The sequence below is a fragment of the Vulpes lagopus genome, chromosome 2 (genome assembly GCF_018345385.1).
Source record: "Vulpes lagopus strain Blue_001 chromosome 2, ASM1834538v1, whole genome shotgun sequence".
Taxonomy (NCBI): Eukaryota; Metazoa; Chordata; class Mammalia; order Carnivora; family Canidae; genus Vulpes; species Vulpes lagopus.
In genome coordinates this window covers 71,501,371-71,523,002 of record NC_054825.1, presented here as the reverse complement: position 1 = coordinate 71,523,002, position 21,632 = coordinate 71,501,371, and the positions used below count along the sequence as shown (strand labels likewise).

The window sequence follows — 21,632 nt, the reverse complement described above, 5'->3', positions numbered from 1 at the left end:
GCAGCCAATGAACCGGCCCTGCCGCCTGCCTTTAAGAGCCGCGCACGCTCTCCCCGCCGCGGACGCGGCCGGCCTAGCGCCCCGACGGGGTTTCCATGGAGACCGAGGCTGGGCCCCGGCGGCCTAGCGGCGTTGCCATGGAGACAGGTCCCGGGCTGGGGCTCCGGAGCCCCGGCGCTCCGCCGCCCCAGGAGCCCGCGGAGCCGCTGCGCGAGGCCGGAGCCGCGGTGGCGGCCGCACGCTGGGACCTGCGGAAACACTCTTTGCTCATCGTGATCGGGGATATCGGTACAGAGAGTCAGCTGAGGGCCGTGCGGGCCCACCTTGAACAAGGTGAGCCGCTGTCCTGGCTGCGCTTGAGGGCATCCTCCATCCCATGCTTCTCCGCCATCTGTGTGCGTCTGCCTTCTCCATCGCTAGGCTGCACTGAGTTCTGCGCTTCCTTTAATCTGAATCATTAGCCCCGGTCACCTGCATCCTTCACGTCGTGCGTCCATATCGTCTCTAGCTACTAAGCATCTCGCGTTCCCATCCCTCCCGCACGCCCCATGGCGTTCCGCAATCTCCTTGAAGCCGAGGAGCTCCATACAGCCCCCGGGGCCCCCACTGGCCCCTCTCCTCCCATTCGCAGTGTTTCCGGTCAAATATCCTGAGAGTCCTCACCATCCCCTGGAGTCCATGTTCCTACCTTAGTTTCTTCTTTGGGGTCCCTGAACAGGAACAGGGTTCTTTCGGGACGCCACGGACAAATCTTAAATCTCCTAGTGCCAGCGGTCAAACCTAAGAGAGTGACCTTTGTGGCCACAGCTCCTCAGTCCTCACCTCCCTCTCCAGTGGCCTGTCTGTGGCGCAGTGCTGCGGAGCCACCTGCGGGTGGAAGCAAGCCTCGGAGGGGTGGAGGCAAGGAGGGGGCATCGAAGGAGAGTCTAAATGCTATTTAGCTGTAAAGACCAGGATGGCAGCCCCCAGGATCTGGGAACTGGCCCTTGAGTGTCACTTCTATCACAACTGGGCAACTGCAAGAAAATGACTACATACAAACTCATTAATGATCAGGTTTAGCCTAAACTCTGCCCTTGCCTCTCTGGCTGAGGCAAAGCTCAAGAAAGGTACAGGATGGGAAAGAGACATGGGCAGCATCCACCTTTCTTTCTTCTTTCTTTTCTTTTCTTTTCTTTTCTTTCTTCTTTCTTTCTTTTTTAAGATTTTATTTATTTATTCATGAGAGACACACAGAAAGAGGCAGAGACATAGGCAGAGGGAGAAGCAGGCTCCCTAAAGGGAGCCTGACGTGGGACTCGATCCCAGGACCCTGGGATAATGACCTGGGCCAAAGGCAGATGTTCAACCACTGAGCCACCCAAGCACCCTAGCATCCACCTTTCTTAAAGACGTCAGTGTGGCTGATCATTATCCTCTCCCTGTCCTTACCCCTTCTGTGAGCTTTGGAAGTATTCTGCTAAATCCACCTCCACTGACCTTACCTAGAGCCCTATTTCTTTTTCTCTCACAGGGATTCTCTCCTGGAACATTGACTTATCATCCTTTGACTTGAACCAACAATTGAGACTCTTCATTACCCGGCACCTCGCTCACTTCTCCTCAGAAGTCAAAGGTACTAACCTAGTGTCATTTGTCTCAGTTCTTTGGGTGAGGGCTGGTTACAGAAGCACAGATGTCTAGTCTCCCTGGCAGAGCTGGCTTTGTGGGAGGTTTGGGTTGGGCAGAAGGAAAGGACTCTTGAGCGGAAAGCTGCAAAGCTCCAAAGCTATCCTTGCATACCCAGTACCCTTTGCAGACAGATAGTATAATAGTGGAGGGAGCCTGGGAAGCAGAATTTCTACCTGAGAAGAGGGTGGCTTACGGACAGCTGTTGACATGTACTAAGGGAATTAGATCCTTCTCTTGAGTGATTAATCATCTCCCACACAAAAAATCCACTCTTTTTGTGTTCCTCTTTCTGTATATCCTAGCCTTCTTTTTTTATTTTTATTTTTTTATCCTAGACTCCTTGCTTCCCTTTATAGCGACCTTTGAGTCCCCCAGTCACCTTCCCAGATCCTTGCTTGGCAACCTTTCCTTGGACTCCAGGTTTTAGGATTTCTGGTTGCTCCTTTGACTTTGGTTCAGCCAACAGATCTCCGGAGCATAGCAGAATCCTGGTACCAAAGGCTGATGAGCACCATCAAATCCAGGGTGGAAGCAGGGTCTCCTAGATTTGCTCCTACAAGAGCTAGTCACACTCTTGAGGTTTGGCTCTGAGATCAGTTTGCAGGATTCAGTTTCCCATTCTGCTGGGTGGGAGAAATTGGTTAGAAATTTGAGAAAATATTTTAGGAGCTATCATTCCATCCATATCTGTGAGGAGACTGCAGAAAGTCCTATATCCCATTATAAAAGTGTTGGGCATCTGGTCATGATATCGGTATCATGCTGACACACCAATCCACGTGCTAGTGCCTTTATGAAATATAAAATCCAACCAACTCAACAGTCACTGCCACCAAGTGACTGACACTGTATGTTATACAGATGGTTCTCAATTATCCAGTGTAGTGGATAATCACCTCCCCTTCTCTTCATACTCCTCCTGCTAAGTGCCACAGCTTTAGTCATTTCCCTGATCACTGACTCCTCTAGGGATGCTCCTAGAGAGAGGATATGAAAGAGTTAACATGACTAATGTTCCATTATCCTAGAAATATGTGCAGCATTTTAAAAAATGTGAAGCTGGCATCTCCTTGATGTGACTGGCTTCCTGTGAAGCTAGCCACTAGCTGCTTCGACACTGCATTATGTTTAGGATTATTTATTTCACAGCTTCCTACATTAGCACTGATGATTGAAAATCGACGGTTTTGCAATTTATTACTCCTAGGGTCTCTGGTGCAAGCTGGATAAGAGGATGACAGCAGGTGGAATTAATGAGTGAATTGAAATTTGAGGGGTATCTGCTGATGTTAACAATTCACACTGACTTCTCTAACTTTGTCCTCTGGACCACAGAAACTTAAGACTAGGCTGCTTTCTGGGATGGTGTAAGAATGAACAGAACTTAAACCAAAATGCTTAGCCATTCTTCAGATTGACATCTGGGGATCCTTGGGAAGATACAAAGAGATGCATAGTTACCCTTAGGCATCTCCCAGAAATAAGCACTGATATATAAATACCTACTTGGGACGTCTGGGTGGCTCAGCAGTTGAGCATCTATCTGCCTTTGACTCAAGGTGTGATCCCAGGTCCGTTGATCGAGTCCCTCATCAGGCTCCCTGCAGGAGGGGAGCCTGCCTATGTCTCTGCCTTTCTCTCTGTGTCTCTCATGAATAAATAAATAAAATCTTAAAAAAAAAAAAACACCTACTTGACCTTTTTTTAATCAAAGAGTTTTGCCATAGTGTCCCCCAGGAGCATAGGGCAATACTCCCAAGAACAGGGCTTCTTTTAGCATATTGATTTTTTTTTTAGGTTTGGACATTTTCATGGTGGCCTGTCTATGTCCCTGGAGAACAGTGGAGAATTTCCTGGAAAAACCCACAGGGCTCAAGACAGCCACAGCCCCACCCCTGCTGGCTCCTCTTTCAGCTGTCCCCACAAACAACAGTCAGTCCAGAGCAGCTGCAGACACTGCCCCGCCCTCCTATTTGAAGAGAGGCAAGGGGAACCAGGCTGCTGGGGTGGGCTCAAGAGTATATGGTAGTATGTTATGACTTAATCCTTTCTGCCCACCCCATAGGCTTGGCCAATACCTTATCACTTCTCAACCATGAGACAAAAAAGCTGAGAAAGGTGACAAACATGTATCCTATGGTGTCAGGGCAAGTGCAATCATTCCTATCCACTCTCCACTCCTCACTCCCTGGAACACAGAAACGGAAGGACCCACTGATGGAGAGTCAGTGGCCCAGCTCCTTCTAGTGGTCAAATCCGGTAAAGGCTTTACCAGGTGAATTTTGTGCCAGATAGACCCCTATGGTGACTTGGAATATTCCTTTCTAAATCCTGCAGAAAATCTGGAGCTTCTAAGCATTTTAAAACAAAGCCAGAAACTATTAGGACAGTGTAAAACTGAGGTTTAAAAAAATTTATTTATTTATTTAAGAGAGAAAGTATGTATGAGCAGGGGGAAGGGGAGAGGGAGAAGCAGACTCCCTGCTGAGTGAGGAGCCTGAAGCAGGGCTGGATCCCTGGAACTCTGAGATCATGACCTGAGCCAAAGGCAAATACTTAACCCACTGAGCCACCTAGACGCCCTGGAAAACTGAGTTTAAACAACACTCTGATACTTCTACTATTGGGTACCTATAGGAAAGGGAGAGACTTTCATAATTTATAAGTCATGATTGATTTTTTAAGACTCTAAGAAACACACTGAAGGACCAGTTTATAGGCCTTCTGTGTGACTCTTCCTTACCACTGATGTGCTCTGAAGGTGGTAGTTCTGTTACTTCTGCAAACATGAAAGCCATTCTGTTTTTTTTTTTTTCTTTTTAAGATTTTGTTTATTTATTCATGGGAGACACAGAGAGAAAGGCAGAGACACAGGCAGAGGGAGAAGCAGGCTTCCTGTGGGGAGCCTGATGTGGGTCTCCATCCTAGGACCCCGGGATCAGGACCTGAGCGGAAGGCAGACGCTCAACCACTGAGCCACCCAGGTGCCCCCATTCTGTTTTAATATAGTAGCTCATTGGCCCCTACAACTTGAGGTCTCCATTGCTATCTGAAATAGGAAAGCAGCAAATGTGAATAGTATTTTTAGGCCCTTCCTGCAGGCATCTCCAATTCTAGATTTACCTAAGAACTAAGGGTATGGCTAGAGTTGGCCTGGTCTGAGATTCTGATTTAGGATTTCCCTGATCATAAATCTTCCACAAAAGGAAGATAGACTTCTAATGGTATTTGTACACTGAAGGTTTAGGATTCTAGGAATGGAGCACTTTTTCATCTTTTATGCCATTCATTCCTCCCTGCATTATTAGAGGATGGTATTAACATTATACTCATTTTTTATAGTCCAGGAAGCAAGCTTTCAGAGAGGTTAAGTGGCTTGTTTTACAGCATGATTAATAAAATGGTAGAGACAGGTCTCAAATCCAGGACTTCTGCTCACATTTTGTGTCTGAGCTCAGGCCTCTTTCCCTTTGGCATCTCACCATTTCAAGGCATCAGAGCCTAGGAGCACAGCAGGTGGAGGGTCAGTTGTGGTGAGTGGCTGTTCAGAGGATGAAGGCTGAAGGAAAACTTCAGTGTGAGTTGGAACCATGCCCAGGGTGTGACCCTTGGGGGGAGCAGCTGAGAAGAAGGGTGGGCTCTGCACTAGGCTGGGAAATGTGATTTTGTTCTCAAGCCAAATGTCTACTCAAGTTTCCCTCTTAACACACTCTAGAGAGCCCTAGAAAGCAGGTAGGAGATAGAAGGTTTGAGGTGGGGAGAAATAAGAAATATGAAGTCGCAGAAGGGAAGTGTTTTCCTTTTGTGATGCTCAGAACTCAGCCTGGTTTGTGTTGTGTATCTCTGCAGATGGCCTCCTCCATCCAAATGGGGCTGTTGCCATGTTGCTGCTTTGCATCTCCGGATCTGAGCAAGGATTCCTCCTCCTCTGTTCTCCCTCCTCCCCCCTCCCAGTTCTGGTGACTCAGCTCCTCCTCTCCTCTGGCTACAGTTAAGGGGGGGATGGGGGATGCTGAGTGCAGAGACTATTTTGGCTTCTCTGACCTTCAAAGGCAGCTCTTGGCAGTCTGGGGCAAGGGTGGGGCTGGTGCTGGGGTTTGAGTGGGTGGATGTCAATGTGTGGAAGACATTAGGGCTTGGCCAGGACTCCGATGGTTGGTGGAAGGGAAGAGGGCAAGGAAGGATTCTGTGGGAGCATGAGCATCACCAGGTTACACCTGTGTGCTAGAGCTCTCCCTTGGAGTCTTTTGAGTCCTGAGACAGAGGTAGAGACTAGGAAACAGAGCCAACATTGGAAGGATTAAGATAGTATAAGAAAGAGATATCAGAGAGAAATAGAAAAGTACAGAAACAAGGAGAGCACAGGGACCCGATACCCCACAAAGTCATGAGATTTTTTTTAACCCAAAGAGTACTTTATGTTGCACTTAATAATTGGCCTATAGTAATAAAATCTTGCTTGGGCCTGGGGCCCTGATGATTCTCCTCAGTCCCTGTTAACTCTTTCACTGAAAAGCAGAAAGCGCCCAGACTCTTTACATTCAATGACCCAAGAATTCCAAGTATGGCTACTGTGCTGTGTTGCATTGGCATAGAACTACATGCAGCTCCTAGGGTCCCTGTGCCCCAACCCAAATGGGCTAGGGACCATGTGTCCACTCCAGAATTTCAACCTACCCTGCAATCTAAAATGAGACTTATTTCTCCTCCCCTGGTATCTGCAGCTGTGGCTCAGAAGCCCACATAGCTCAACACAGCCCCATCCCCAGCCTTCATCTCAAGCAGTCCCCCTCACTCTTCATTCTTGCAGTCCCTAGCCCCTTTGTCTCCAGTTCCTCCTGGAATTGAAGGTCATTCCCTGGGTCTGAGGGGAGAGGCGGCAGATGGTTCCTGAGAGAAGGGGGAGGGCCCAGGCAGCCCATACCTCCTGTATCCCTGCAGTGTGCCATAGCACAGGGCTTTGATCTTTTGGCTGATGAACAGCGCTGGGGGTAGAAGAGCCCTGTGGGCCATTGGAGACCACCCAGGCTCTTTGAGATGCTAGACAACTCATCGGCCCCCCAGAGTCAAACAGAAGCACTGACATTATGAGGGCAAAGAAACAGTTAAGTCTCCAGTGCCTTGTCATGGACCAGCCCCTCTTCCCCGCCCAGGCACCGCCCTCCCCATCAAGCGCCCCCCCCACTCCCACCCCAAGTGCGGCAGACTCTTCCCTGAAGCTGCCGGCTGAGGCCGGAGCTGCAGCCTCCATGAGGGGCTCCCGCCCACACCCCAGGGTAAGAACCTAACCAGAGGGCTTTGCATGGGGGGTTGGGGGTTGCTGCAATAGGGGTAACGGGAAAAGGAGTTGTGATGCCTAATCTGGTGTGTTTGAAATTAGCCCAGCAGGATGGGCAAGGTGTGGGAACCGAGAGAGATGATGAACGGTACTTGCTGTGGGGTCAGCCTGGACCCAGGACCAGGTGGAGGCCAGTGGGTCCGGGACTGTGACAGTCCACCTCTCAGGCTGGGCTGGGTTGAAAGACACTGGTCTAGGGGCAGCAGCAGAGGGTGGTGTCACTGGCTCTGCCTGGCAGGCCGCGGTGCTGGAGGAGTTTGAGGGTTATGTCTTTGAGCAAAGGCAGAAGAATCTGAAGGAAAAGCGGATGTTATGGGAATGCGCCTAATGGGAGGGTCTCTTGGTGTCAGCTGCTGGATTGCTCAGCTGCTCCTATGCTGAGGGTGAGCGGGATAGCGAGTTTTTGCCAAGTAAGGGAAGGTGGGGGACACTGTGGGAAAAAAAAGGGAAAAGAGGGTCATTGAGACGTGGCATGCGCCTCTTTGCAGACCAACCTATTTGCTGTGGGCTCCCCGCTTCCCATTTCCTGCAACCAGCTTGAGACCAGGATTCTAAGCCCCCGCTTTTGGCTCCCTCTGGAGATTGTGAGGCCACTCCGGAGATTGAGAGCATTCCCTCCCCAGCAGCTGCCCTGCATTCCCAGTCCCGTCCACCCCACAGGTTCCAAGTCTCAGCCCCACCCCCACCCAATCTCGGCTTCTCTTCCCAAGATGGGGGCTCTGGAACAGAGGCGCCAGTTTCTTCTCCCTCTCTGCGTCCCCCCCTTCTCACCCCCCATGCAGAGGCAGCCAAGAAAATGACTTGTCATGCTGGGGTGGGGGGTGGGGGCGGAGCTGGAGTCTGAGCTCAGCGCGCACACTCACACACACTCACACACTGCGGCATACTGCAGCTGCCCAAGCGGCCCTCCCTCCCCTTCTGCCTCACTGCGGAGACACCTGCCCTCCTGCCTGCTCAGCCTCAGCACCCCAGCCCACTTCCACCCCATCACTGGCCGAGGGGAAGTGCCCCCCCTACCTCAGAAGTCCTTTACATAGGAAAAGGAAAAACAAGTCAATTCCTTCAGTGGGATTGCTAGGGGGGGCAGAAGAAATAGGGCTTTCTTCCAGACCTCAAGAGGAGAGGTGCAGAATATAGACCATGTAGTTGCCAGTCAGAATTGGAGAGCACATGGGTGAGAAATAGGGTCTTTTGCCAGGAAGGGAACTGGGATCAGAGAGGTCTAGTGGTTATATACCGGGGACTGTGAGGAATGGAGGGAGGAAGAGTAGTAGCTAGAAAGATCAGTCTGCACCGCAGGTACTTCTCTTCAGACCCTCCTGGCTTCAGTGTGCGGCCCTGTGCTTATATGCTCTGGGGAGGGTAGGAATTGCCTATGTCTCTGCTGGCCTCCAGCTAGCCTGGCCCTTCCCTGAACCTTGATACCCCTCACCTGCCCAAGCCTTGCTCCGGACTGTTTCTAAGGTGGTGCTTATCCTCTGAACTGACCTCAAAGCTTCCCTCAGTTCCCAAGTTCATAGAAGAGAACCCTTGAACTCCTCCTGGGCCCCACCCACTGTCCCTGAGGTCACCATCCACAGCTGCAAGTGCAGGCCCCTGCTGCCAGAGCTGCTGGATCCTGGTGCTAGGGCTCTCCCTCTTAGCAAAGGCCCTGGTCCTAGGCCTCTCTAGTCCAAGCCCCAGGAAGAGGAGAGAGCTGGGTCACAGAAGAGGGTGTAGGGGACGGATTATGAACTTTCCCACCAATATCTTCCAGGCGGCCCACTCCCCTGACCATGTATTCAACTCTGTTTGCAAGGTAATTCCACGGGGCACTGCAGTTAGGAAGGGCAGCATCCTCCTTCTTTAGAATCTTTGAACCTGCCACTTTCTTTCTTGGCTACACTGCTTGGTGTTTCCTGTGAGTCCGAAGAAGGGAAGTCGATAGGGGATTTGAGGCTGCCTTGTCTTTCTCTGTGGCCTGGGAAACACTCGGAGTCTCTCTTTCCTTGTTTCTTGTCTGCGGCCCCCCAACTCCAGTTTGTGGCCTGGCGCTGTCTCCATGGCAGAGGGCCCAGAGGAGAGAGGCAAGGAGGAGAGAAGAAACTGTTCACAAGGGGTGGGGCTTGGGGCAGTGGAGCAGGCTTCTCTTGCAGCTGGGAATATGGAGGTGGGGTGAGGAGAGGGAGCTGTGAAACCTTTGATGATTGTGTACATGTTTGTAAGTGCAGACTTGGCCTCTGTGGAAGTACAAAACAGAACGAGAAATTAGAGTCCTGTTTCTAATTGTAAAACTCCAAAGTTTTAGATAGATAGAAACTGAGTCTTTTGGAATGAGAATTCTGGCCTTGGATAAGGGGATGGAAAGGGGGATGGGGAGTCTGTAGACACGGCAAAGAAGTGTCTATGTCCTTATTTCCAGGCATTCTGCTGGCATGAAAGCCCAGGGCAGGGGCAGGCTAGTGAGAAGAGAGAGCTGAGAGGATCATGATCCCTGGAGCCCTCCCTCCGCTGAGTCCCCCATCCCCAGGCAGCACCAGGAGCTTAGTGCTCGAGAGGGACAAAAGCTTCTTGTCAATAGGGCAGCCCGAGGCAGAAGGTCCAGGCAGAGGGGGTGGGGGTACCAGACTGAGCAGGCAGAGGGTGTGGCAGATGAAGGGAGTGAGAAGACTGCCAGTGTGGGAGAGGGGAGGAGGAAACCCTGAAAGGGAAGGGCTGGAGGAGCCAGTTCCTAGACCTTACTCAGCAGTATCCAAAGTGGCAGGATCTAAGGATAGCTGGGTTCTTGCCCCTCAGCCCGATTTTCTGATAGTACATTCTTTTCTCTCCTGCCCCACACAATGTCTCACAATGTCTATAGATGTCTTTCCATCTATACCCACTCTCTTCAATACAAAATCCTACATCTCTCCCTCCCTCAGGCCAGAGGACCCTCTCCCACCAGAGTGAGATCCTAGAGACCATCATCCTGGTAAACCCCAGTGCCGAAAGCATCAGCTCTGAGGTAAGACCAGGGCCTGAGCCTTGCCATGAGAGCTTGCTGGAAGTGCTGTAACCCACTCCTGACAGTACTACTGCTATCAGGCCAAGAATTCCTGGACTTGGCTTCAAACCATCTAAGCTGCCTTATGATCCCCAGCCCCACACTGGAGATGTTGTGGGCCTACCAGTGGGGAATGTGTCCTTGCAGTACTGAGGGGAAACAGGAACATCCAGTGCCCTTTCCCTGGGTTTCCTACATCTGTGACCACTCTTGTCTTTCCATTCTAGCTTCACCATCTCCTTAGTAGTCCATCAGCTCACAAACTACTGATCTTGAGTGGACAAAGTTTAGAGCCTGGAGGAGACCTCATCTTACAGAGTGGCACCTACTCTTATCAAAACTTTGCCCAGGTCCTTCACAACCCAGAGGTAAGTTCCACATCTGTGTATCTGGTAGGAATGGAATATGGGGAGGGATCCAAGGATGGGAGAAATCTCATGTTGCTTGACCAGAGGGAACTCTGGCAGAAAGGTAGGAGGAAATCCCCTCACGAAGAGGTGGAGACTAACAGATAGAATCTAAGGTTAAGACAAACCCCAGGTTTCTACCTGGCCTAATCAGCCTTTCATCTCCCATTCTTCTAGATTGCCCAATTGCTCAGCAATAGAGACCCTGGGATCCAGGCCTTCCTCACTGTTTCCTGCTTAGGGGAGGGTGATTGGAGCCACCTGGGACTATCCAGTTCCCAAGAGACCCTGCACCTTCGACTAAACCCTGAGCCCACACTGCCCACCATGGATGGTGTGGCTGAGTTCTCTGAATATGTCTCTGAGACTGTGGATGTGCCATCTCCCTTTGACCTGCTAGAGCCCCCCACCTCAGGGGGCTTCCTCAAGCTCTCCAAACCTTGCTGCTACATCTTCCCTGGTGGCCGCGGAGACTCTGCCCTCTTTGCCGTCAACGGTTTCAACATCTTGGTGGATGGTGGTTCTGATCGCAAGTCCTGCTTCTGGAAGCTGGTGCGGCACCTGGACCGCATTGACTCAGTGCTGCTCACACACATCGGGGCAGACAACCTGCCAGGTATCAATGGACTCCTACAGCGCAAAGTGGCAGAATTGGAGGAGGAGCAGTCCCAGGGCTCTAGTAGCTACAGTGACTGGGTGAAGAACCTCATCTCCCCTGAGCTTGGAGTTGTTTTCTTCAACGTGCCGGATAAACTGAGGCTGCCTGATGCCTCCCGGAAAGCCAAGCGCAGCATTGAGGAGGCCTGCCTCACTCTGCAACACCTAAACCGTCTGGGCATCCAGGCTGAACCTCTATACCGTGTGGTCAGCAACACCATTGAGCCACTGACCCTCTTCCATAAGATGGGTGTGGGCCGGCTGGACATGTATGTCCTCAATCCTGTCAAGGACAGCAAGGAGATGCAGTTTCTCATGCAAAAGTGGGCAGGCAATAGTAAAGCTAAGACGGGCATTGTGCTAGCTAATGGGAAAGAGGCTGAGATCTCCGTGCCCTACCTGACCTCTATCACTGCTCTAGTGGTCTGGCTACCAGCCAACCCCACTGAGAAGATTGTACGTGTGCTTTTTCCAGGGAATGCTCCCCAGAACAAGATCTTGGAAGGCCTGGAAAAGCTTCGGCACCTGGACTTCCTGCGGTACCCTGTGGCTACACAAAAGGACTTAGCCTCTGGTGCTGTGCCTGCCAATCTCAAACCTAGCAAAATCAAACAGCGGGCTGACAGCAAGGAGAGCCTCAAGGCCACTGCCAAGACAGCTGTGAGCAAGCTGGCCAAACGGGAGGAGGTGGCTGAAGAGGGAGCCAAGGAAGCCCGCTCAGAACTGGCCAAGGAGTTAGCCAAAACAGAGAAAAAAGTAAAAGAGTCATCTGAGAAGCCCCCAGAGAAGCCTGCCAAGCCTGAGAGGGTGAGGACAGAGTCGAGTGAGGCACTGAAGGCAGAGAAGCGAAAACTGATAAAAGACAAAGTGGGGAAGAAGCACCTGAAAGAAAAGATATCAAAGTTGGAAGAGAAAAAAGACAAAGAGAAAAAAGAGATCAAGAAGGAGAGGAAGGAGCTCAAGAAGGATGAAGGAAGGAAGGAGGAGAAGAAGGATGCCAAGAAGGAAGAGAAGAGGAAAGATACTAAACCTGAGGTCAAGAAAATTTCCAAGCCAGACCTGAAGCCCTTTACCCCTGAGGTGCGTAAGACCCTGTACAAAGCCAAGGCCCCTGGCAGGGTCAAAATGGACAAGAGTCGGGTTGCCCGTGCAGAGAAGGAGCTGTCCTCTGAGCCCCGGACACCCCCAGCCCAGAAGGGGGCTGCACCACCCTCAACAGTCAGTGGGCACAGGGAGCTAGCTCTGTCTTCACCAGAGGACCTCACACAGGACTTTGAGGAAATGAAGCGTGAGGAGAGGGGGTTGCTGGCTGAACAAAGGGACACAGGACTAGGGGAGAAACCACTCCCTCCAGACACTGCAGAGGAGGGACCCCCACGTCCCTCCTCCCCACGTACAACTGGCCAGGGGATACCACCCTCTGTCCCAGGGCTGGAACAAGAAGAGCTTATAATGAAGGAGAGAGAGGTTGTCCCAGACATCCCTGAAGAACAAGGTGGCAAGGATAGAGGCCCAGACTCCGGGGCTGAGACAGAGGAAGAGAAAGATACCTGGGAGGAAAAGAAGCCAAAGGAAGCAGAGGTGCTCCCTGATAGAACAGAAGCTAGAGAGGAAAGTGAACCCGAGGTAAAGGAGGATGTGATAGAGAAAGCTGAGTTAGAAGAAATGGAGGAGTTGCACCCTTCAGATGAGGAGGAAGAGGAAGAGACGAAGGCTGAAGATTTTTACCAAAAACATATGCAGGAAGCCTTGAAGGCAACTCCAAGGGGCAGGGAGGCCCTTGGGGGCCGGGAGGTAGGACTCCAGGGCAAGGCTACTGAAAAGGAGACCTCATCATTCCTAAGCAGTCTGGCCACACCTGCAGGAGCCACTGAGCATGTCTCTTACATCCAGGATGAAACAATCCCTGGCTACTCAGAGACAGAGCAGACCATCTCAGATGAGGAGATTCATGATGAGCCAGAGGAGCGCCCAGCTCCGCCTAGATTTCCTACAAGTACATATGACCTCCCTGGGCCTGATGGTCCTGGCCCCTTTGAGGCTAGCCAGCCTACGGACAGTGCTGTTCCTGCCACCTCCAGCAAAGGCTATGGAGCACCAGAGACTGAACTCACCTACCCCCCCAACATGGTGGCCGCCCCTTTGGCTGAAGAGGAACACGTGTCCTCGGCCACCTCAATCACTGAGTGCGACAAGCTTTCTTCTTTTGCCACATCTGTGGCTGAAGATCAGTCTGTGGCTTCACTCACAGCTCCCCAGACAGAGGAGACAGGCAAGAGCTCCTTGCTGCTTGACACAGTCACAAGCATCCCCTCATCCCGCACTGAAGCCACTCAGGGCTTGGATTATGTGCCATCAGCTGGTACTATCTCACCCACCTCCTCACTGGAAGAAGACAAAGGCTTCAAATCACCACCCTGTGAGGATTTCTCTGTGACTGGGGAGTCAGAGAAGAAAGGAGAGATTCTAGGGAGAGGCTTGCCTGGAGAGAAAGCCGTGGAAGAGGAAGAGGAGGAGACCACAAATGTAGAGATGTCTGAGAAACTTCCCAGTCAATATGGAGCCCCAATATTTGGTGCCCCTGGGCATACTCTACATCCAGGGGAACCAGTCCTTGGAGAAGCAGAGGAACGCTGCCTCAGCCCAGATGATAGCACAGTGAAGATGGCCTCGCCTCCACCATCTGGCCCACCAAGTGCCACCCACACACCCTTTCATCAGTCCCCAGTGGAAGAAAAGTCTGAGCCCCAAGACTTTCAGGAAGCAGGCTCCTGGGAAGGAACTAGGTATACACTAGGTGTGGGCAAGGAAGATGCTACAGAGCAGATAGTTAAGCCAGGGCCTAAAGAGGTCACACTAGAGGAGGAGGTTAAGATACCTCCTCCCAGGAGCCCCCATGCCCAGGAAGCACCTGTCAGCATTGTTGGGGGACATACAGGCTGCACTATCCAACTGTTGCCAGAACAGGACAAAGCAATAGTCTTTGAGACTGTGGAGGCAGGAGAGCCCACAGGTCCAATTCTGGGAACAGAAGTCCTTCCCAGAGATTTGAGAACATCACTGCAAGAACCTGGTGAAACTCAGAAAGGTGAGGTGCTCCAATTTCCTGACCAAAGCCTCTCCCCTGAAGATGCAGAGTCCGTGTCTGTACTCAGTGTGGTCTCTCCAGACACAGGCAACCAAGAAGCCATCCCCAGGTCTGCCTGTGGCCTGACAGAGCAGCACCTACACAAAGACCTTTGGCCAGAGGTATCTCCAGAAGACACCCAGTCACTTTCTCTCTCAGAAGAGAGTCCCAGCAAGGAGACCTCTCTGGATATCTCTTCTAAGCAGCTCTCTCCAGAAAGCCTTGGCACCCTCCAGTTTGGGGAACTAAGCCTTGGAAAGGAAGAAAAGGGGCCTCTGATGCAGGCTGAGGACATCTCTCACCACCTAGTGCCTGCATCTATTCCAGAACCCTGTGCAGCCACAGTGTTGCCTCCCACAGATGAGACCACTGCATACCCTGCTTTGGCAGGCATCACAGATCATAGCCCTGATGGAAAATTACCCACCCGCCCCCCCTTCTTTCATTCTACATTGTTGGGAGATGGGAAGCACTCTCCTGGTGTGATCACAAGCCCTGGTGAGCACATTCTGACACCTGATAGCTCCCTCACCAAGAGTTCTGAATCTTTGCCAAGCCCTGCCATGGAGGGCATTGCCATGGAGTGGGAAAGTAAAGCTCCAGAGTTGAAAGACAGAATACCAGACCAGAGGGACAAGGCACCTGAACCAAAAGATGAAGTCTTACAGCAGGACAAAACTCTGGAGCAGAAGGATATTTTTGTAGAGCAAAAGGATACGACCATTGGTCAGAAAGATAAGGCTCTGGAAGAAAAGAACAAGGCCATAGAACAGCAGGATAAGGCTTTAGAACAAAAAGGCAGAGACTTAGAACAAAGGGACACAGTCCTCCTGGAACAGAAAGACAAGGCCCTGGTACTAAAAGATGAACACTTAGAACAAAAAGATAAGGTTCTGGCAGAGGAGGACAAGATCCCAGAAGAAAAAGATGAAACTTTAGAACAAAGAGTCAGAGATATTGAATATAAAGATAAGACTCCAGAGGACAAGATCCCTGAACTGAAGGGCAAGGCCTTAGGACAGACAGATGAAGTCCTTGAACAAAAGGACAAGGCTCATGCACTGAAGGATAAGACTTTAGAACAAAAAGACATAGACTTGGAACAAAAAGGCAAGGCTCAAGGACAGGAGGACGAGGCCTTGGAAAAGAAGGATGAGGCCTTAGAACAAAAATACTGGGCCTTAGGACAGAAAGATGAAGTCCTGGAACCAAACATTAAGGCTGTTGAACAGAAAGATAAAGCTTTGGAGGACAAGGACAAAACTCAGGAGCAGGAGAGCCCAGTGCAGGAGGATAAAACCATGAAACCAAAGGAGAAGGTCCTAGAGGAAAAATCTCCAGAAAAAGCTGAGGCTGTCCAACAGAAGGAAGAAGCTGTGCTAGAGAAGACCAAAGCTCTGGGTCTAGAAGAGAGCCCAGCGCAGGACAAGGTCCAGGATCAGGAAGAGAAGTACTGGAAGGAGCAGGGTGTGGTCCAGGAGTGGCAAGAAACCTCTCCGTCCAGAGGGGAGCCAGCTGGAGAACAAAAAGAGCCTGCCCAGACATGGGAGGACACATCTCCTGAGCAGGAGGACAGGTACTGGAGGAGCAGAGAGGATGTGGGCCTAGAACAGGACACGTACTGGAGGGACCTGAGCTGTGAGCGCAAGGTCTGGTTTCCTCATGAGTTGGATGGCCAGGGTGCCCGGCCACGATACACAGAAGAGCGGGAGAGCACTTTCCTTGATGAAGGACCAGATGATGAACAAGAAGTGCCCCCATTGGAGCACACGCCCCAGAGCCCCTGGGTCTCAGACTTCAAGGGTTTCCAGGAACCCTCACCACAGAAGGGGCTGGAGGTGGAGCGCTGGCTTGCTGAGTCACCAGTTGGGCTGCCACCAGAGGAAGAGGACAAGCTGACCCGCTCCCCTTTTGAGATCATCTCTCCTCCAGCCTCCCCACCTGAGATGGTTGGACAGAGGGTTCCTCCAGCCCTGGGACAAGAAAGCCCTATCGCAGAGTCTGAGCCCATGCCATCCATGAGGACTGAACCCGCGACCCCCTCGTGGCTGGCTGACATCCCACCATGGGTACCCAAGGACAGACCCCTGCCCCCTGTACCCCTCTCCCCAGCTCCAGCTCCTCCCACACCTGCCCCAGAACCACACACTCCTGCGCCCTTCTCCTGGGGCACAAGTGAGTATGACAGTGTGGTGGCTGCAGTGCAGGAGGCAGCAGCTGAGTTGGAAGGTGGGCCATATTCTCCCTTGGGGAAGGACTACCGCAAGGCTGAAGGGGAAAGGGAGGAAGAAGGTGGAGCTGGAGTTCCTGGCAGCAGCCCTCAAAGCTCCAAGGTCCCAGAAGCCATTGAGAGCCATGCCACCAAGGAGCCTGAGCAGATGGAGCCTGAGCAGAGAGAACCCACACCCTATCCTGATGAGAGAAGTTTTCAGTACGCAGACATCTATGAGCAGATGATGCTTACTGGGCTTGGCCCTGCATGCCCCACTAGAGAGCCTCCACTTGGAGCAGCTGGGGATTGGCCCCCACGCATCTCAGCCAAGGAGGAGGCTGCTGGCCAAAACCCATCTGCAGAGAAGGAACTTTCATCCCCTGTCTCGCCCAAGAGTCTCCAATCTGACACTCCAACCTTTAGCTATGCAGCACTGGCAGGACCCACTTTACCCCCCAGACAGGAGCCTGAGCCAGGGCCAAGTGTGGAGCCCAGCCTTACCCCACCTGCAGTGCCCCCCCGTGTTCCTATCCCCCTGAGCAAAGGCCCAAGCCCCCCTCTGAATGGTAATATCCTGAGCTGTAGCCCAGATAGGAGAACCCCATCTCCCAAGGAGTCAGGCCAGGGTCACTGGGATGACAGCACTAGTGACTCAGAGCTGGAGAAAGGAGCTCGGGAACAGCCAGAGAAAGAGCCCCAGTCCCCAAGTCCCCCTCACCCCATTTCTGCAGGGCCCCCCACATTGTGGCCTGAAAGTGAGGCACATGCCAGCCCTACCTTGGACTCACACCTGGGTCCTGCCCGACCCAGCCTGGACTTCCCTGCTTCAGCCTTTGGCTTCTCCTCATTGCAGCCAGCTCCCCCACAGCTGCCCTCTCCTGCTGAACCCCGCTCGGCACCCTGTGGCTCCCTCGCCTTCTCTGGGGACCGAGCTCTGGCTCTGGCTCCAGGGCCCCCCACCAGAGCCCGGCATGATGAGTACCTAGAAGTGACCAAGGCCCCCAGCCTGGACTCTTCACTGCCCCAGCTGCCATCACCCAGCTCTCCTGGGGCCCCTCTCCTCTCTAGTCTGCCACGACCTGCTTCACCAGTCCTGTCTGAAGGCTCCTCCTCTGAAGCCACCACACCTGTGATTTCAAGTGTGGCTGAACACTTCCCTCCTGGTCTGGAGGCTGCAGAACGGGGCTCTGGAGAGCTGGTACCAGGAATGGAACCGGCTGCCCACAGCCTCTGGGACGTCACTCCTCTGAGCCCAGCACCTCCAGCTTCACTGGACTTGGCCCCAGCTCCAGCTCCAAGCTTGCCTGGAGATGTGGATGATAGCACTTTGCCCTGTCGCCTGGAATGCACAGGAGCCCCCACCAAGAAGCCAAGCCCTTCCCAGAGTCCCTCTGCGGATTGTGCTACCAATGGCCCTGAAACCAGCCCTAAACCCCCAGGCCCTGCCCTGGCCAAGGCTGAAGAAGAAGCAGTTGAGACCTGCCCTGCCTGGGAACGTGGGGACTGGCCTGAGGGAGCCGAGAGGAGTTCCCGGCCTGACACACTGCTTTCCCCTGAGCAGCCACTGTGCCCAGGAGGGGCTTCTGGAGGACAACCCAGAAGTGTCTCCCCTGAGACTGAGGCTGGGCCCCAAGGATGTGCTGCTGAGCCCCGGCCCCACCCTGAGGAACTCTCCCCATCCTTTCTGAACCCACCTCTGTCCCGATCCACAGATGAAGGTGACCTTTCAACTGAAGAAGCTCGGCTAATTGGGAAAGGGGGGCGGCGCCGGGCAGGGGCCCCAGGGACCACAGGGGGTCCATGCCCTGTGGCTGATGAGACACCTCCAACATCAGCCAGTGACTCAGGCTCCTCACAATCAGATTCTGATGTTCCACCAGAAACTGAGGAGTGTCCATCCATCACAGCTGAGGCAGCCCTCGACTCAGATGAAGATGGGGACTTCCTGCCTGTGGACAAAGCTGGGGGGGTCAGTGGAACTCACCATCCCAGGCCTGGCCATGACCCACCCCCTATCCCTCAACCAGACCCTCGCCCATCCCCTCCTCGCCCTGATGTGTGCATGGCTGACCCTGAGGGGCTCAGTTCAGAATCTGGAAGGGTAGAAAAGCTACGGGAGAAGGAGAAGGCACAGGGGAGAGTAGGGCGCAGGGCCCCTAGCAGAGCCAAGCCAGCATCTCCTGCCCGGCGTCTGGATCTTCGGGGAAAACGCTCACCCACTCCTGGTAAAGGGCCTGCAGATCGCGCATCCCGGGTCCCACCCCGACCACGCAGCACTCCAAGCCAGGTCACCCCAGCAGAAGAAAAGGATGGACACAGCCCTATGTCCAAAGGCCTAGTCAATGGACTCAAAACAGGACCAGGTAAGTATAACATGAAAAGTGGGAGAGATGGTGGGTTGAGGTTGGGTGTGGCTGGTCAGAGACTGCAGGAGTAGGAGGGATTGTGGAAGGAAGAAGATTGCTAAAAGTGTTCTCTACTTTACCTCTCCAATGAGTCCTGGCTTGTCTCTACAGCAGCCTTGGGTTCCAAGGGCGGCTCTGGCCCTCCTGTATACGTGGATCTCGCCTATATCCCGAATCATTGCAGTGGCAAGACTGCTGACCTTGACTTCTTTCGTCGAGTGCGTGCATCCTACTATGTGGTCAGTGGGAATGACCCTGTCAATGGCGAGCCGAGCCGGGCTGTGCTGGATGCACTGCTGGAGGGCAAGGCCCAGTGGGGGGAGAATCTTCAGGTGAGTGGCAAGGGATGCCAAAGAGGAGGCCTAGTTAAAGCTTACTTAGAGGCAATGGTGGAACACAATCTCTATTCATAAAAGGACTGAACCTTTACTATGGGCAGTGGGACTACTTCCTAGACCATCAGGCATGATGTCCCATCCTCCTCACTTCCTTTCACGTTGTCATATCAGGCATTTCTTATCTCCCTCCTAGGTGACTCTAATCCCTACTCATGACACAGAGGTGACTCGTGAGTGGTACCAGCAGACTCATGAGCAGCAGCAACAACTGAACGTCCTAGTCCTGGCCAGCAGCAGCACCGTGGTCATGCAGGATGAGTCCTTCCCAGCCTGCAAGATTGAGTTCTGAAAGAACCATTCTCCTTTCCCCAAGGATCTGCTCCCCCAGCTCCCTTAAAGAATGGCTATTGCTGAGTCCTTTGCGGTTGAGGGACATGGGAGCTGGGGTGGGGGAGACAGGGGACAGGATATCTTATTGTGGGAACTTGGGCTGGGCTAAATAGAGGGGTTGACCTTCCCCCTCATCCATACCCGAGAGGAGTTTCAAAACCAAAGGCAACAGGGAGAGGATAGAAGGAGGGTACAAAATTAGGATAGGAGATCATCTGATGCCTGAGAACCCTGGAGTGACACCCTCTCCTAACACTACTAAGTGTTTGAATTGGATGGGGAGTAAGGATGGGTCTCAGCAACCTACTCCCTCATGGATGGAGATCATATCCCCAACCCAGGGACCTCTTTATTTATTTAGCATCCTAAGGAAGGATCTCCAGTAGTAATTTATGTGACCTGGGGGCAGGATTCTGTCAGTGAGGTGCCCAGAGCTGCGCCCTTTCCTCCATTTCCCATTCTCTTACCCACCAGGGTCTGGGTTCCAGCAGGGGTCTAGGGGTATGCCGCTGCTACACTGTCCCACTGCTTCCCTCCATATCTGAATGTCTCAATCCAAAACTTGAAGCTCTTTTGACCAATAGACTGGTGAGAGAAGAAAGTTGCTTATCCTTCCAGCCCCTGCTTCATACCATTCACATCCCAGAGCTGTGCCCAGACCAGGCCTATTGGGCAGCACAAAGGGGCAAGGAGAGCCCAGCCCCAATCCCAGAATTCTTCCAAGCTCCCTGACCTTTTGAAGTTTTCACTCACCCATTCCAAGTATCCTCATCCCTTTTCATCCCCTTGCTTGGCTTCTCTGCATGTGGTCATCTGCTGTGGCCTGGTATGTAATGGGTTAAAAATAAGCCACTGCCTGACATCCCAACATTTGACACCCTAGCAATGTGTGACTCCCCCAACATTCCACTATGCCATCCTGCAGCTGAAATGGGAACGCTGGCTGCCTTTCCAGCCCCAAACTCTTGGACAGAGGATCCGGGAGGTAGAGGCCATGCCAGAGAACTTGGGGAAAATGAGAGGGAGGAAGGGAAGAAGGAGAAGAAGCTGAGCTAAAGCTGACCTCCTACTGAGTAAGATGAAAACAGGCTGAAAAACCACCCCAGGAGAGGACCTCTCCCCAAGCAAGCCAATGAGCAGCCCTGCCAGACTACTACCAGACTGAGAAATCCAGACGCTTGTCAGGGCTCGGCTTCTCTGCCAAATGACTGTGTGGAAACCAAAATGAGCCGGCCTGTGTTCTTCCTAGCTCCCACCCTCCCCGTGCTGCTGTGCTCTGCTCCTCCCCACACTTCCCTGCTATAGTTCCCAGCTGCTGTAATGGAGCCGCCTCCAACTCTAACAATAAAATCAAGTTCATTACAGATGCTGTGGTGCTGCTTAGGCTTTTTCTGACTCTACACATTGCTTAGTTGCTGGGCCTTGGCTTCTACCTCTCTGCTTCTCCCAGCATTGTCATTTATCTCAATGTCTTTGAAAACGAAGCAACTCCAGGACCTAGGGAAGCCAAAAAACAGGATGGGTGAAGGGAGAAAAAGATATGGGGAGCCAGCATAATTTCTGAAAATGAGAACACTGGAGTATGAGGAAGAGGGACCTAGAGTGGGGAGATACATTTGGTTTGGGGGAGGGAAGAGGGGCAGGGGTTCTGGGAAGAGAATCAGCATACTTTGGGGTCAAGAGCTGTGGACTGAACAACCAGCATTAGATATCCTGGATAAGGGAACACCAAAGAGGCAAAGAGTTGAGAAGCCCTAAGAGATCCAGAGCCTGTTGAGGTTGTAAAGAGCACTCACCAGTGCAGTTAGGACTTCCACTGAGTAAATGCTGGATTTTGCCCTGCAGGGAAACCCTTTATAGTCCTGGGTATATATCAAGAGAGGCCAAGTTGTGAATGTAAATATATGGGGAAGGGGATATTCCAGCCATCCCAGGGTTCTGGGCTTTCCCAATTTAAGTATGTCAATGAGGTAAAGAAAGACCATAACCCCTCTATATCAGCTCCTCCTGCCAATTACTCTAAAGCATCAGAGTGAAAAATTAAGAGCGTGATTCCAAGGATCTG

At 52.4% G+C, this 21,632-nt stretch overlaps 1 protein-coding gene across 1 annotated transcript; it reads left to right on the top strand.

The window, feature by feature from the left end:
* The first annotated feature begins 77 nt into the window (after positions 1-77).
* On the top strand, positions 78-20,931 carry MAP1A (microtubule associated protein 1A). The gene is made up of 7 exons (XM_041744292.1): positions 78-333; positions 1,514-1,615; positions 9,910-9,992; positions 10,259-10,399; positions 10,616-18,797; positions 18,951-19,171; positions 19,371-20,931. The coding sequence occupies exons 1-7, from the start codon at positions 96-98 to the stop codon at positions 19,524-19,526; spliced, it is 9,123 nt and encodes a 3,040-aa protein (XP_041600226.1). The 5' UTR covers positions 78-95; the 3' UTR covers positions 19,527-20,931.
* Positions 20,932-21,632: the final 701 nt, after the last annotated feature.

Excerpts from the sequence above, each read along its gene's own strand:
- MAP1A (XM_041744292.1), top strand. The coding sequence starts at position 96 with ATGGAGACCGAGGCTGGGCCCCGGCGGCCTAGCGGCGTTGCCATGGAG. Across the intron at positions 10,400-10,615 it reads AGGTCCTTCACAACCCAGAG|ATTGCCCAATTGCTCAGCAA; the intron begins GTAAGTTCCACA and ends CCATTCTTCTAG. Across the intron at positions 19,172-19,370 it reads AGTGGGGGGAGAATCTTCAG|GTGACTCTAATCCCTACTCA; the intron begins GTGAGTGGCAAG and ends TCTCCCTCCTAG.